The 13189-nt window shown below is 48.3% G+C and overlaps 1 protein-coding gene across 2 annotated transcripts in view; it reads left to right on the plus strand.

The window, feature by feature from the left end:
* The first annotated feature begins 494 nt into the window (after positions 1-494).
* CCDC91 (coiled-coil domain containing 91) overlaps positions 495-13189 on the plus strand; it is a 30783-nt gene continuing 18088 nt past the window's right edge. The window contains exons 1-12 of one of the 2 annotated variants that reach the window (XM_078859054.1): positions 495-622; positions 2418-2468; positions 2575-2647; positions 2955-3088; positions 4035-4304; positions 4726-4830; positions 5421-5498; positions 7301-7408; positions 8907-8999; positions 10596-10664; positions 11941-12117; positions 12626-12739. In XM_078859054.1, coding sequence (XP_078715180.1) covers positions 590-622; positions 2418-2468; positions 2575-2647; positions 2955-3088; positions 4035-4304; positions 4726-4830; positions 5421-5498; positions 7301-7408; positions 8907-8999; positions 10596-10664; positions 11941-12117; positions 12626-12739 — 1305 coding nt within the window. In that variant the 5' untranslated portion in view covers positions 495-589. Of the gene's footprint in view, positions 623-2417; positions 2469-2574; positions 2648-2954; positions 3089-4034; positions 4305-4725; positions 4831-5420; positions 5499-7300; positions 7409-8906; positions 9000-10595; positions 10665-11940; positions 12118-12625; positions 12740-13189 lie in introns of those variants that run through there. The other variant, XM_078859055.1, reaches the window with a different exon arrangement.

Consider the following 13189-nt stretch of genomic DNA (forward strand, 5'->3'; position numbering starts at 1 on the left):
GCCTCCATTAACATTAGCCAAGAACATCAGCGCCTTATTAAACACAATACACGACGAACGCGTGGTTGAATGAAGGTCACTGGAGACACCCAGAGCCGTTTCCTAGGCTATTGCGAATCGGCGGCGAACGTCCCGGGCCCCGCGCTTTGTGTGTGTGGGGGGCCGGCGCTTCGATGCGCTTCGACGTCACGGTGTGAATTGTGACACGTTCGCTTTAGTTCGAAGGCGGCGTCGATTGAACGGAGTGGGGGTGGGGGACCCTACACAGTGGGATGCGACCACCCTGCTGACACCCCCCCTCCACATTAAACAATAGACGCGAGGAAACCGACAACTCAAAATCTACGCGAGCACGTGGTCGAACAAAGGAGGAGATCGTCACGGCACCGCCACCACGTGGGTGCCCCCTCCGTGGACAAGCTGGTGGGGGGGGGGGTGCCACGTGACTGTTGGCGGGAATCAGCTGGCGGTCACGTGACTCGCCGCCCTCGCGAGTGAGTGGTGGCGGTGGTGGTGGCGTCGCTTTCACGTCTCCGCTTCGGTGGTGGTGGACGTCGCAGCAACAACAACAAAAACTCCCCTCCTTGCCATGTCCCACCCATGGGCCGCTGGTGGCGGCCAGGTGAGCTTCGGCGACGTCTCGCCGCCTGTCCGAGCCGCGCGTCGTTGTCCGCACCCAGCAGAGCTGTAGGCCGCGCACTCGCGGTACCGTCCCTCGGATAGAAGTCCCCGCCGGGGAAGGCGTCACTTCTCCCGGCACCTGCCTCACCCCCACCCGGGCTCGGGTCGGCCTCGGCCTTGGACGCGTCGTCGGTTGCGAGGGTTCTGGAGATGTGGGGGCGTCCCCAGGGTCCCGATTGCGGTGACACTCGGAGCATTGAGGTGGCGTCGTTGCTGGGGAGGGAGGGAAGAGGAAGACGAAGGGGGTTCAACAATGGCCATGGCAAGAGAGCTGAGCCCGTGCAGCTGATGAGAAGGGGGGAGTCTTCCGTATACATTCCGGTTTCATCTGCCGCAGTGGTTAAAAGGGTGGCTTCTTGAGCCAAGTGGTCTCGGCACGGTTGACAATGACTGCACAAGGAGGAGGAGGGGAGGGGGGTATTTACGTTGAATTCTGGACCGCACGTGGTTTCTAACGAAAAGTCGGGTTCGATTGGAGACGCGTTGTCGTTTGCGCCTTCACAGCGGGGCACGCGTGAGGAGGTGCGTGGTGTGAGCGCGCGGCCAACACCACCAGGTTGACGATTATATGAGCCGGTCCTTGGCCTCCCCCTAGGTCGGCACGGCCTCAAATGAGCACCTGATGCGGTGTGGAGTAAACATCGCCACGAGGGAGGGAAAGGCGGCCGGGCGTGGTGCTGGGCACCCACCCCCTCGTGTGCCGTGGTGCTCACTAACAGCACTTGCCCCAACAGTCCGTTAAGGCTATTGGGGCGGATCTTTGTTTGTTGGTGTGATGATGACGATGATACGGATGCTTCATGTGGATAAAAAGTAAGTTGAAGGGGGACATCGCTGATACGGGGTGATATTACACGGCCTTTTTGTCACAGTTTGTTGTTGACATTCATTTTGTTGTCATGACGCCGATAGGACATTTGTAAAACATCGGAGAAAAAAAGAAACATGTTTAGAGCCATTCTCCATCTTGCTGCCGCTGTTGCTGATGAGGAGCCCACTGTTAAACAGGCTTTTGCACTTTGGTAACAATAATTATTATAATGCAGCAAAGCCTCAACAGTCTCCAGTCTGCATTATTTCCCAGGACGATTCCACATTGGGTTATTTGCCCATCTAAAGGTGTGTTTGCCACGTGGGAATAAACCGGGGGGGGGGGGGGGGAAACCTCATGTACAGGGCTATAACACAGTTTTGCACAGACGGGTTCGTGAACCCACGTGTTATTCAGCCATCTGCTGAGCATTTCACAGCCGAGTAAATTTGGAAGTTTCACAAATCTGTGTAAACCATCAAACATTGCCTTCAGAGTGATTGATTAAATTGTGTGTGCTCAACCATGCCTGGCTAATGATCAGAATCAAGGGCACGTCTATGCGGCTTCTTAACTGTCATATGTAGAATATCTGTTTTTGTGTGAAGTGGTGAAGGTGCGAAAGAAGTCAACATACATGCAAGGTGTGGGAGAGGGGAGGAGGGTCAGTTGTGGAAGTTTGCTCGTGGAATCAGATACGTGGGGGCCTCAGAGCATTTAGCCAAAGGCCCCCTAACATCTTTTCAATGGTCCTGTATTCTACCATGCTGCTTATGTGTCCAGGTAGAAAGTCTCATTTCATAAGGATCTACATCTTCCAAGTTGACAAGGTGGATCGCAAGAACCGTTAGTCATCAACTGAATATCACCGTGACGTGGTCCGCTCTGAGTACCAACTAAGCACCGGTACATCTTGTATTCACAGGCACGTGGGAATGGGGATGACGAGTCTGGTGATGAATTTGGCGGCTTCGAGGTAAGATCCTTAACTTGTACAAATCAATGTATGAGAATATTTACGCGCACACGGATGGATGACACTGCTCACGGTGCCGTGCGTGATGTGTGCTGTACGTTACTAGACGGCGGACCCTATGCCTGATGGGGGGGTTCCGGTTCCTTCTGCGGCCATTCCTTGGGCAGCCTTTCCCGTGGGTAAGAAGCACACGCGCTTATATGTACCTATATATCTGCGCCTCCAATTAGCACGGTTGGCTGCGTACGGTGCGAAAGAAATTCAACAAACATACTTTTTCCCTCATTTGTAATTGGATATATATGGTGTGAAAGAAGTTCAACTTGTATGTATGTATATACGTATGTATGTTGAACTTCTTTCGCACCATACGTAGCCAACCGTGCACTAAGGAGATTGAGAAATTGGGAATGTTTGAATGCAGTTTCAAATCATTGAAACGTGTAGAATGTTTTGGCAGGCCTGATCTGTGTCCCCTTGGTTTAGGCATGCCTCCAAGCGCCACCCCAGACATCCTGCTGGACCAGTCTTCTTCGCCGCCTTTGGGACCCCTTCCCGATGCCGCGGCTTCAAGCATCGGCTCTCAAGCAGGCCTGTCTGACCTGCACTCCTCCCTGCCAGTGAGCAGCTTCCTAACCCAGTGGGATTACACCAGTTTTTATTCTTTAGTCCTCTGCCCTTTCGCAGATCCTCGGCGGAAACTCCCTCCACCCTGTCTGAAATTGAGCTTCTTCATTTCACCGTATGAATCCGTTCCTTCAAGTTGTCAAACATAATCTTTCTATTTCTACCTCTCAACTTCTTTTTTCCCAACGTCTGTCCTTTCAGAACTTCCTACACCTCTGAGAAACCGGTTATAGCTCGCAAATAAAATCGCCTTTGGTTTCATGTTATCGCTTCGCTCATCACAGAAGTTAATTCGCCTACATTGTTTGCAAACCCATGTGCTGTGTTTGTGCTTCCTGTTGGTGTGTTCAAGCATGATCCTTGCCTCCATGCATCCTTGTATTGTTTGAAGCCATACTCCTTGCTCCGCACATTTAAAGACATTCTACAAATATAACATCAGTCATCTTGTGAATCTGAAATTTTTGCACGATTCAGTAAACCATGAGTAAACCTGCTTTGTATGGACGTTATATGTCGTAACATTTGGCCTCATATTGAGAATGGCTATAATTACAGCACGTCGAATAAGGTAAGAAGATTGACATTCAGTGTGATATTGTGCCACAATCAACATATAACTAATACATTTACAGTGTATATATTTATGTTATATATCATGGGATTGAGCAGTGTCACACTGCCAACTTGATTACGATTCCCGGAAACGACTAATATTATTGACAAACGATATCTGAACTGGTCCTGGAGCAAACCCACTCCACATCAGAAACTCGCACTAACCAACGCAGAGAAATATGATCAAACAACTCCAATGACCGATCCCTCTATCCAAAAGATGATTGACAAAGGCCCGTAAAACAAATATATACAGCTCTCTGATGGCGGCCTTTTTTTTTTCGTGATTGTTAAGGCCTAAAATGATGTTGTTCACCAAAGGCCTCTGTGAGCTCTTCTGGAGCGTCTGGCCCTGCCAGTCCACCCGCAACCTCCCCACCTGACGCCATCATCAACGCAGCGGCCGTGCCAGGGCAGCAGCGGCGGCAATCGGTGGAGGTGGACGCCGCCACTGCCGCCAACGCCGCCACTGCCGCCACTGCCGCTGCTTCCACGGAAGAGGAGACACCACCGCCGGTGTCGGTGGGGCAGTTCGAGGCTCTGCTCGCCAAGCTCAGTCTGGCGGAGCAGGAGAAGCACCGGACACAACAGGTCGCTGGGCTGACACGACCATCAATAATGCAACGCAATACGATACAAATTTGGATTTTTTAAGTGTTTAAATATGACCGAGTCTGAAGGCGCTGTTGTCCGAGTGTGGTGACACGCGCGTTTGGATAACGGGAAGGCACTTGCCACATGTCACTGAACCGCTGGATCAGTTTGTAAGAAGACTGATGATCTCACAAATTTACTTGACAATTTTCGCGGGAAGTTGCAGAAAATCTATGTTAAGGTTTCTTGAAGGACATTCATAAGAGAAGGCAATTGATATACGTCTGTTCAGAGCCAATCACTCAACAAATTTAGCTCTTACTAAATATTAAGGCAACAAATTAACGTTCTACAAGAGACATGCATATCCACCTGCTTAATTATTATTGTGAATGACGGGAGCGACTTGCACCCGCAGGTGTTGGAGGGCTTGCTGACGAGCAACGTGGGGCTGGAGCGACGTCTCGCTGATGCCGAGGCGAATGCGGCAGCCGACCATCGTGTCCACTATGCGGAGATGCAGGTCTTGCAGGCCACCCCGCCGTCACCGGCTCACCGCTTTTCTGTCCTCAACCTCACACTTCTTTTGCACTGTACGCAGCCAACTATGCTCATCAGAGGTGTGGGGAGGTACAACAAACTGACACAAAAAGCAGTTCAATCACACTTCATATCTCAGTGTTGTAGCATGCGTGAGTTTGGGCTGTGTCTGTGTGTGTGCTTATGTCCTCTATAGATTATCCCGAACAGCACTTACCCCACCAGTCTGTTGAAGGCTATAGGGGGGATCTTTTTTTTTTATGGCCTCCACTTTGAACCTGGGGAACCCAGTTCGATTTTCGACCACGGCTAACATCAGTGGTGAATATCTGAACCAGTTCTCGGCCTCCCCTAGGTCGACTCAGGCTTAAAGAAGTATCTGGTGTGATGTGTAAACACTGGTATTGGGGATACCAAGGCAGTCGAGTGTGATGCTGGCCACACCGCACACTATGCACCTTGCCAGCATTGCCATCATGGCTTGCTTCAACAGTTGGTTAAAGGCTAAAGGCGGATCTTTGTCTTGGTACGTGTGCGGGTGTTTGGGTGTTGTGGGTGTGTGTGCATTCGCAGGAGAAGCACCAGAAGGAGTTGGAGGAGCTCAGGACGGCTGGGCACGAGGCACTTGCCATCATCGTGGAGGAGTACAAGGTGTGTGTACTATTACTGCAGCCATTGCTTAAGACGTATCTTTGTTTTATTTTGTATGTTGTTCATTCTACACAAAGGCAACTGGTGTGTGTATATATAAGGGCCTTTGTTTATCCAGGGAAGCCTCACTGAGTCTCAAGAGGTTCACATTGAGGAGGATCCTGCATTGGGATGTTTGGCCAGTGCAATTATTGGGTGTTGGGCTTGTAGGAGAAAACCACAGTACCCAGAGAAAACCAATATGCATGAGTGGATACAAATGAGAGCCCCCACTTTTAGATTCAATAATCCAATCCTGCACCTTCCTCTCATGCTTACCCCACAATCCAAGCCTACAACACTTGGTAATCCGAAGTAGGTTGCGATCCATGTACTAACTAGGCGCAACCCTGCTTAGTTTCCGAGAACTGACGTGATCGGGAGCATTCTGTGAGATTTGTTCACGTGTGATTTCGGTCATATGTGACTAAGCCATTCATCTAAATCCATATTTCGTAGGTTTTACTTTTGGGCCAAAATTGTTGTGTTAAAAGATCTTACATAATTTCATTTAAAAATGAAGGTGGCAAGTCACAAATATCATGATTAAGGTACAAATATATCTGAATTAAAGGCTTCCAAGCCATCTTCATTTGAACGTTTTTAAAGTTATTTACATCACTGCGCTTCCTAAGAAATGTCTACTGTCGATAACAAAAACAATTGTCTTATTAAAAATGCAAGGTTCATCAAACTCTTTGAGACCCGTCGGTCTTGACGATGTTGAAACCTCATATATAGCTGTTCAAGGCTGTCTTCCCCCCCCCTGTCCCTGGAAGCCAGGCATTTTGGGTAAAGTTCATCACCCCAAGTGAGGGGCTGAGTCAACTATCTGTAAATGTCACAGTAGCACACAGCTCTCCCGTCAAGGGCTACTGTCATACGCAGATAATAAACAGCAGAGGTACCACCAGAGTGCACCTGATGCAACTTGTTTACGTGAGCGAGAGGCCGTTTTTGCGTGGGACCACATGTTGCAAGTGACGGTGAAATGTTTTGTCACAGGATTGTCAGCAGTGTGGCTGGCAGGCGCTCAGGGCTACGGATTGGGTTACAAAGCATGGCAAGCATCCATATACGTTATGTTTGTTCGCCTCTGTGCCATGTTCAGAGGCCTGGGTAGACCTCGCTAGATGCTGAAATTGGTTAAACTGGAACAAACCATGGGGTGCATTGTCTCTCAGGTTCCCCAAGTTGTGGTTTATTTACTGTTTGCTATGGAGGTGTAAAGTCGTGGCTGGTATATCCACGTTCCGGTTTCAGCATCTCTGCTCGATTCTCACTCCTGAATTGAACCCACATGAGTCGACTCCACCTATACAAAATGCCAAGGCAGGACCTCTGCTAAATTGACTTGGTATGAAGGATATTAATGTAAGCACTGGAGAAGGAATAAAGGTGCAGTGCAGGCTCTGTTCATACAACGTCAGCACATCAGCGGTACTCTTTTGCACCGTCTTTCATATCCGCCCACACTGGTGGTATTTCATTTGGACAGCTGTGTGTGTGTGACTTTTTCACTTGACACGAATGCGTGTTTAGCTCGCGTAATTTACGGGGCACTGATTTAATGTTGTTATTTTAAAATTAAACTTGGCTTGCCCCGCGTCTGTACTGATAGGGACCATTACGCTGCGCCTCTAAGACAATTACCTAACTGGGAACCCGCTCTTGGGTAGCTCGGATTGCGTAAGCAATTTATTTTTTCCCCCCCCCCGTGGTGTGCATTGTTCCGCGTGCGTCCGGGCAATGTTCGGTGACAGGCCCTGAGCGTGTCGGCGGTGCAGGAGGCCAACGAGGCCGGCGAGAGGAACGTTCGCTCCGCGTTGGAGACCCAGGTCCAGGCGTGCCAGGAGCTCATGTCCGCACAGGTCGGCCTCCCGCTGATCATGCCAAGACTGCCATATTCTCAGCTGGGAGCGATTTACTCAATCGCTGACAACATTTCATCTTGCGCCGCGCTTGCTGAATTTGGAAACGAATCGCCTCTTGCCCATTGATTCAATGAATGTTGGTGATTTCAGTTGAACTTCTTGTTTTAACACATTGTAGTGAATGGTTAGTGCCTCTAGTGGCTGCAGGGGCGATATGAACCCATGTATTCATAACAGTTATAATAATCTACAGCTCTTTACTCATCCGCTGGTGAATATAAACCTCCACCACACCCGTCATGGAGATTGTTTGACCATACCTCACCACCTGGGCTTTCCAGGGCTTCTTCAGATATCACCAGCATCACCAGCCGTGGCCAGGAAGTAAACATTCGTCACCGAGTTTATAGCACGCTGTATGTATGCATGTTGAATTTATTTCGCACCGGACGTAGCCAACTGTTCTAATCGGAGGTGCGGGGGAAGGACAATAAACTGCGCTAAACGTTACTCCATTGCCCTACAACGTATCCGAATATAAAATTTTGTGATGCATGTATTGTGGGTTCACAAATGTATTTTAATTGATAAGTTAATATATAATGCGACCCCTATTGCAAATACATATAATTAGTTGACTGTTGAAATGGTTGGGATTTTCTCATCCAAGTTTTTTTTTCTGCACTGAAATATATTGTGCCATACTTTCTCTGTTTGCACCCCAGGTTGTCACTGCAAATCAGACTTTTGTCTCGATGAGCACTCACTTAATGATATCTAACGTTCATGTCTGCTGCATTTGGAGGGTAGTCGTGGTGCAGTGGTTAAGCGCACTGCGCTATGAACCCGACAACCTATGTTTGAAAATCGGCCACGGCTAATATCAGTGGCGTGTAATACTTGAACCGATCCTGGTCACCCCTTTCCTTCATCAACCTGCACTGATGTACGTGGTGAGGTATGGTCAAAAACTCACATGACCCTCGCAACATGGCGAGGCCTTCATCCAGCGATAGATTGTCAAGTACCTGTGATTTATAATTCAGTGCTATATATATGCAAGTGTTACAGGTAAAGTTGGGACAACAGCAATTATTTAAGGCTCTTTTAAACCATTATCAGAGGGCAGAAACAGTTATTGTGGAAGTTGGGTTTTGTAAATTATATTAAGTCCAGGCTAAATACAGTGAAAGCAAAGGCAGTGTATCAGCCCAAACTGACAACACTCTCTCCATAGTATTCTTTGAAAATGTTTTGGGTGCTTGGGGTCAAGAGTGGGTCAAAAGCATCGGGTCATATGGATCTATTTCTATTTTGACCGAGCCTTTCTGGTGAGCTGTTGCTGATCAAAATAGGTCTATTTTGTTCGGAAGTCGTAAAATATAAAAAAGGATTACAACTTGGCCCAGATCTGTTGGTGTCAGTGGCCGTGATAGTCGTCATGGGGGTTGCGTGTTGATCACGGTGGCTGGATTGTGTTTGCGCTGTGTTGCAGCATGAGAGGCTGCGGGCCCTACTGGAGGAGTGCCGCTTGGCGTGTGAGGAGCGAATCGCAGAGGCTCTGCAAGAACAGACTGCACAGCACAAGGCAATGCATCCGCAGGCCACTCCCAAACAACAACAAACAACTTATTTCACTCTCGACCACCATGGCATCTATGTGCTTTCGGCTAATAAAGACATATCACCGCTGTAGCCTACACAGGTTGTTGGACCAATTGCTCTTGTCAAGCACCTGTGAATGCTGGCACGGAACACAATTTATTGTTTTATTTATTGTATATATGTTTTTGTCCTTCCCCTGCTCCTCTAATGAGCACGGTTGGCTACGTACGGTGTGAAAGAAGTTCAGAATTCGTTCAAGGAGGTGGTGTAGCCAATACCACGCCTGGCAGCCTTTGTCTCCCCAAGGCTAATCATTACACATTGCACTAGGTAATCATTTAAGGCTGAGTGAAACTAGAGGAATAACGTTCACAGTGGTTAGTGGCTGTAAATTGGACCGTTGGTGCCGGGTTTGCAGTGCAATGCACTGACTACTACGGTATCGCTTCCCACTTTTAGAGGAGGCTAAATGCACTGTCGGAGGGCCGTGAAGAGTAGACGGGATCTCAGAGTAGATGTCAAAGAGCAGACCCATGGGGTTAACCCTGCGATGTGGTCCAGAAATACCGGAAATACTCGGCACTCTTTTTAGTCTACTCTATGGGAACCTCATTTGCCAGTAAAAATATGATAATTGTTTTTTTTACCCTTCTATCTGGCAAAAAAACTGACACCTTTTTACAAGGAGTCATGTTTGCATAGACCGCAATACCTGCAGTCATAATACAAACAAAAGAACATGGTCCAACCCATGTGAGACTAGGCTCTAAGGAAAGCTGTCTCGGGTGTGGACCAATCAACTTCAAGGACAGTGCACATTATCAGAGTTATGTTCTTTTGTTTGTATTATGACTGCAGGTATTGCGGTCTATGCAAACATGACTCCTTGTAAAAAGGTGTCAGTTTTGTTGCCAGATAGAAGGGTAAAAAACCAATTATCACTCTTTTTAGTGTTTGGGTCTGGAAGACCCATTCAGGCAAATAATGTGCTTGCCCATGTAAGCAATGTGACTTGTTGGTTTACATTATATAAGATGTTAAAGGTATTTGTTTAAGGTTATGCTGGAGTCTGTAATTTGTATGCCAAAGGCACCATGCCGGGTCTCTTGAACCTATGGCTGCATCTTAGGGTTCAAGGGCAGTCTTGCACTTGTGGGCCACTGTGTGAGCCAGTGAGATGTTTGTACATAATTTGGTGAATTGTAAGTTTAATGTCAGGATTTTGTGTCTTCACTGTGTCTACCCAGTATGCTGTCGTGTTTGTATTTGGGTCTGTTATCACGTGTTCAGTTTTGCCGTTGTGTGACCCCAGTCTACCTTCAAGAGACTTTTAATTCTTAGAGACTTAAATAAAGTAATTGTTCATGCTGCAATACCACAATTAGCAAAAATCACATTCATCAAGAACACAATGCCCCTTTTTCATTGCGCATTTTAAAAATGTGCAATAAAGAAGAGTCATTGCCCAAAATGCCACCTAGAAATATTTTTTATTTTTAGACCACAGTGTTATTGACGAATGTGAGTTTTGTTGTTGTCAATTTAATGATTGTGTTATTGTGCTGTGAATGCCTGGCAGGCTGAGGTTGAGAAGTGCCTGGCAGAGGAGGGGCAGAAGAACGCGGAGGCATTAAAAGCGGCGGTGGAGGTGATGGTGGCATTGCATATGATGCTGACGATGGCAACCACAGTCGGAATGTTTCTAACTATGAGGTTATTGTGTGGCAATGTCATTGTATATTCTTGGGTCTTTCGGTAAATTCATGTAGATAGGTTCAAAGAAAATAACAAAAAACTACGACGTTTCGATCGCAACACAAGCGATCATCATCAGGAGAAAAAAAGAGTGGGAAAGCTGCCTCTCAGGGCTCCGGCTTATAACCTGTGTGGCAGGGCTGGCCCCGCCCCTAGCCACACCTACCTTCGAGAACTCTCGAGGAGGATTTCCACCTGGACACGTGGTCCCCCAGCCCCCCTTTTGGGGGTCCCCGTAGACACCTCCGGTCACGTGTCCTCCAGGTTCAACCAGAGTGCCATGGCCCCCTTGTAACCCCCGTACCGTGCCCGGCACTCTCGCCCCCTCTATCCTGTAGGGGCTGGCACTGCACGCAGAGTGTGGTGCCATCCGTCACTGTCAGTCAGGGCTCACCGAGCCCCGCTAGGGCCGGTACTGCATCCACCTTCAGTTGTGTCTGCGATGTCAGTACATCGCGCGCCGTGCCTCTCCCAGGCCGGCTTCACACAGTGACATCCAACGATGTCACTACACGTACATAAAAATGTATTCTTGAGAGCCTTTTTATTTTACGTTTTGAACTTAACAACGCTTAATGTTCACGTCGGCTCGCCGATGAGTGGCTATCGAAGGGTTCGCATCTGGGTCAGGGTTCCCACAGCACTCGGCTATAAACTCCCAGTTTATGAGCACAGACCTGAAGGCCCAAAATGCCAATAAGCCAGCAACAAACAGCACTGCACATGGTCTAAATGATGAGACTTAACTTAAAACCAAAAACATAGGGATCGGATGAGACTTAATTCGTCTGCTGAATTGAGGCACGTTCTAAGAGCTTGGGTGAAGAGATGATGGGAGGGAATTCCAAACTGGAGCAGTGCGAGTGAAGAAGCAGAAAGAGAGGTGTAGTCCCCTGCGGTGTGGTGGTTAAACACATTGTGAATGAGATGAGCACAAGGTCTCTTAGAGTAATAATATTTATTTATACTGGAGGAATCCGATGAGCTACACAGCTTTGTTTCACAGATGTCCAGTCGGACATCATGGGTGGTGAGGGAAGGAACGAGTGAAGTTCACGGGCACAGTAACTTTCGATGGAAGCTATAAAAGAGTGATAATGAGACGACTGACCGCCGGTGAGCGAGCGAGCGAGCGACTGGAGACAATCGGCGATTCTGTGCCACAACAGACCGAGCGGAGGGGGCTGCAGGCCGCCGTGGATGAGGCCGTGGAGCGGGAGCGAGAGCGGAGCAAGGACGTCGAGGAGAGGCTCGCGGCCAAGCTGCATGACCTGTTTGCTCAGGAGAAGGGCGTCCTGCACAAGGCTATGCAGGAGGCCGTGCAGGAGGAGAGGGACAGGGGCCAGGTGGGGAGACTGCCTCGCCTGCGCAGACACTGAGCGACTGGCATTTTGTTGAACTGAAATGTGGCATGATCAGCAGTTTAATTTGTTTGATCTGTGCAGGCTTCTGTTTATGGTGAACAGCAAATCTCTACAATATAATACAATTGACCATTTAATATTTCCATTCACTTGTGTTTGCTATGTTGGTATGTATGACCCTTTTCCAACAATAGCTTTTCTTTGGTGACATAAACATTGTTTTATAGCTTGTGTTCCTCATTATGACGAGCTGTCTGTAAATTTCACGTGCAGCTTACATCAAATTCAAACTAGTTTTTCTCAAACCTAGTGTTCCAAATAGCTTTCATTCAAATAAATTGCACTTACTGGAAAAGGAAAGTTAATTAAAGAAGCACCCGTATGTATTGCGGCAGCAGTAGGATGAGTTTGGATGATGGCGTTGGCATCGGTGTAGGTGTTGCTGCTGTTGCTGATATTAATATGGACTGGGGCTTCGTGCCACCCATAGGAAGCCATGGAGAGGGGATTGCAGGAGGAGCGTGAGAAGAGCACCCAGGCAATGCGGGAGGCCGCGGAGAGGACGCGCGCAGACTTGCAGAGCTACCTCCAGGAGCAGAAACGGGTGGGTGCCCATTGCCGTCCATGTCCTCTCTCGCAACACGTCTGTGCGCGATGGCCACGCATGTTTATATCTTCGTGTCGGTGATTGTGTCTTTGTGTATGGATCTCTTTCTTGTGAATTAAAATCTGTCTCCCTGTTTCAGTCTACTGTCTACTCTTCACGGCCCTCCGACAGTGCATTTAGCCTCCCCTAAAAGTGGGAAGCGATACCGTAGTAGTCAGTGCATTGCACTGCAAACCCGGCACCACCGGTCCAATTTACAGCCACTAACCTCTGTGAACGTTCTTCCCCTAGGTTCACTCAGCATTAAATGAGTACCTAGTGCTGTGTGTAATGATTAGCCATGGGGAGACAAAAGCTGCCAGGCGTGGTATTGGCTACACCACCTCCTTGTATGTATGTATGTTGAACTTATTTCGCACCGTACGTAGCCAACCGTGCTAATCGGCA

The sequence above is a fragment of the Lampetra fluviatilis genome, chromosome 8 (assembly GCF_964198595.1).
Source record: "Lampetra fluviatilis chromosome 8, kcLamFluv1.1, whole genome shotgun sequence".
NCBI lineage: Eukaryota > Metazoa > Chordata > Hyperoartia > Petromyzontiformes > Petromyzontidae > Lampetra > Lampetra fluviatilis.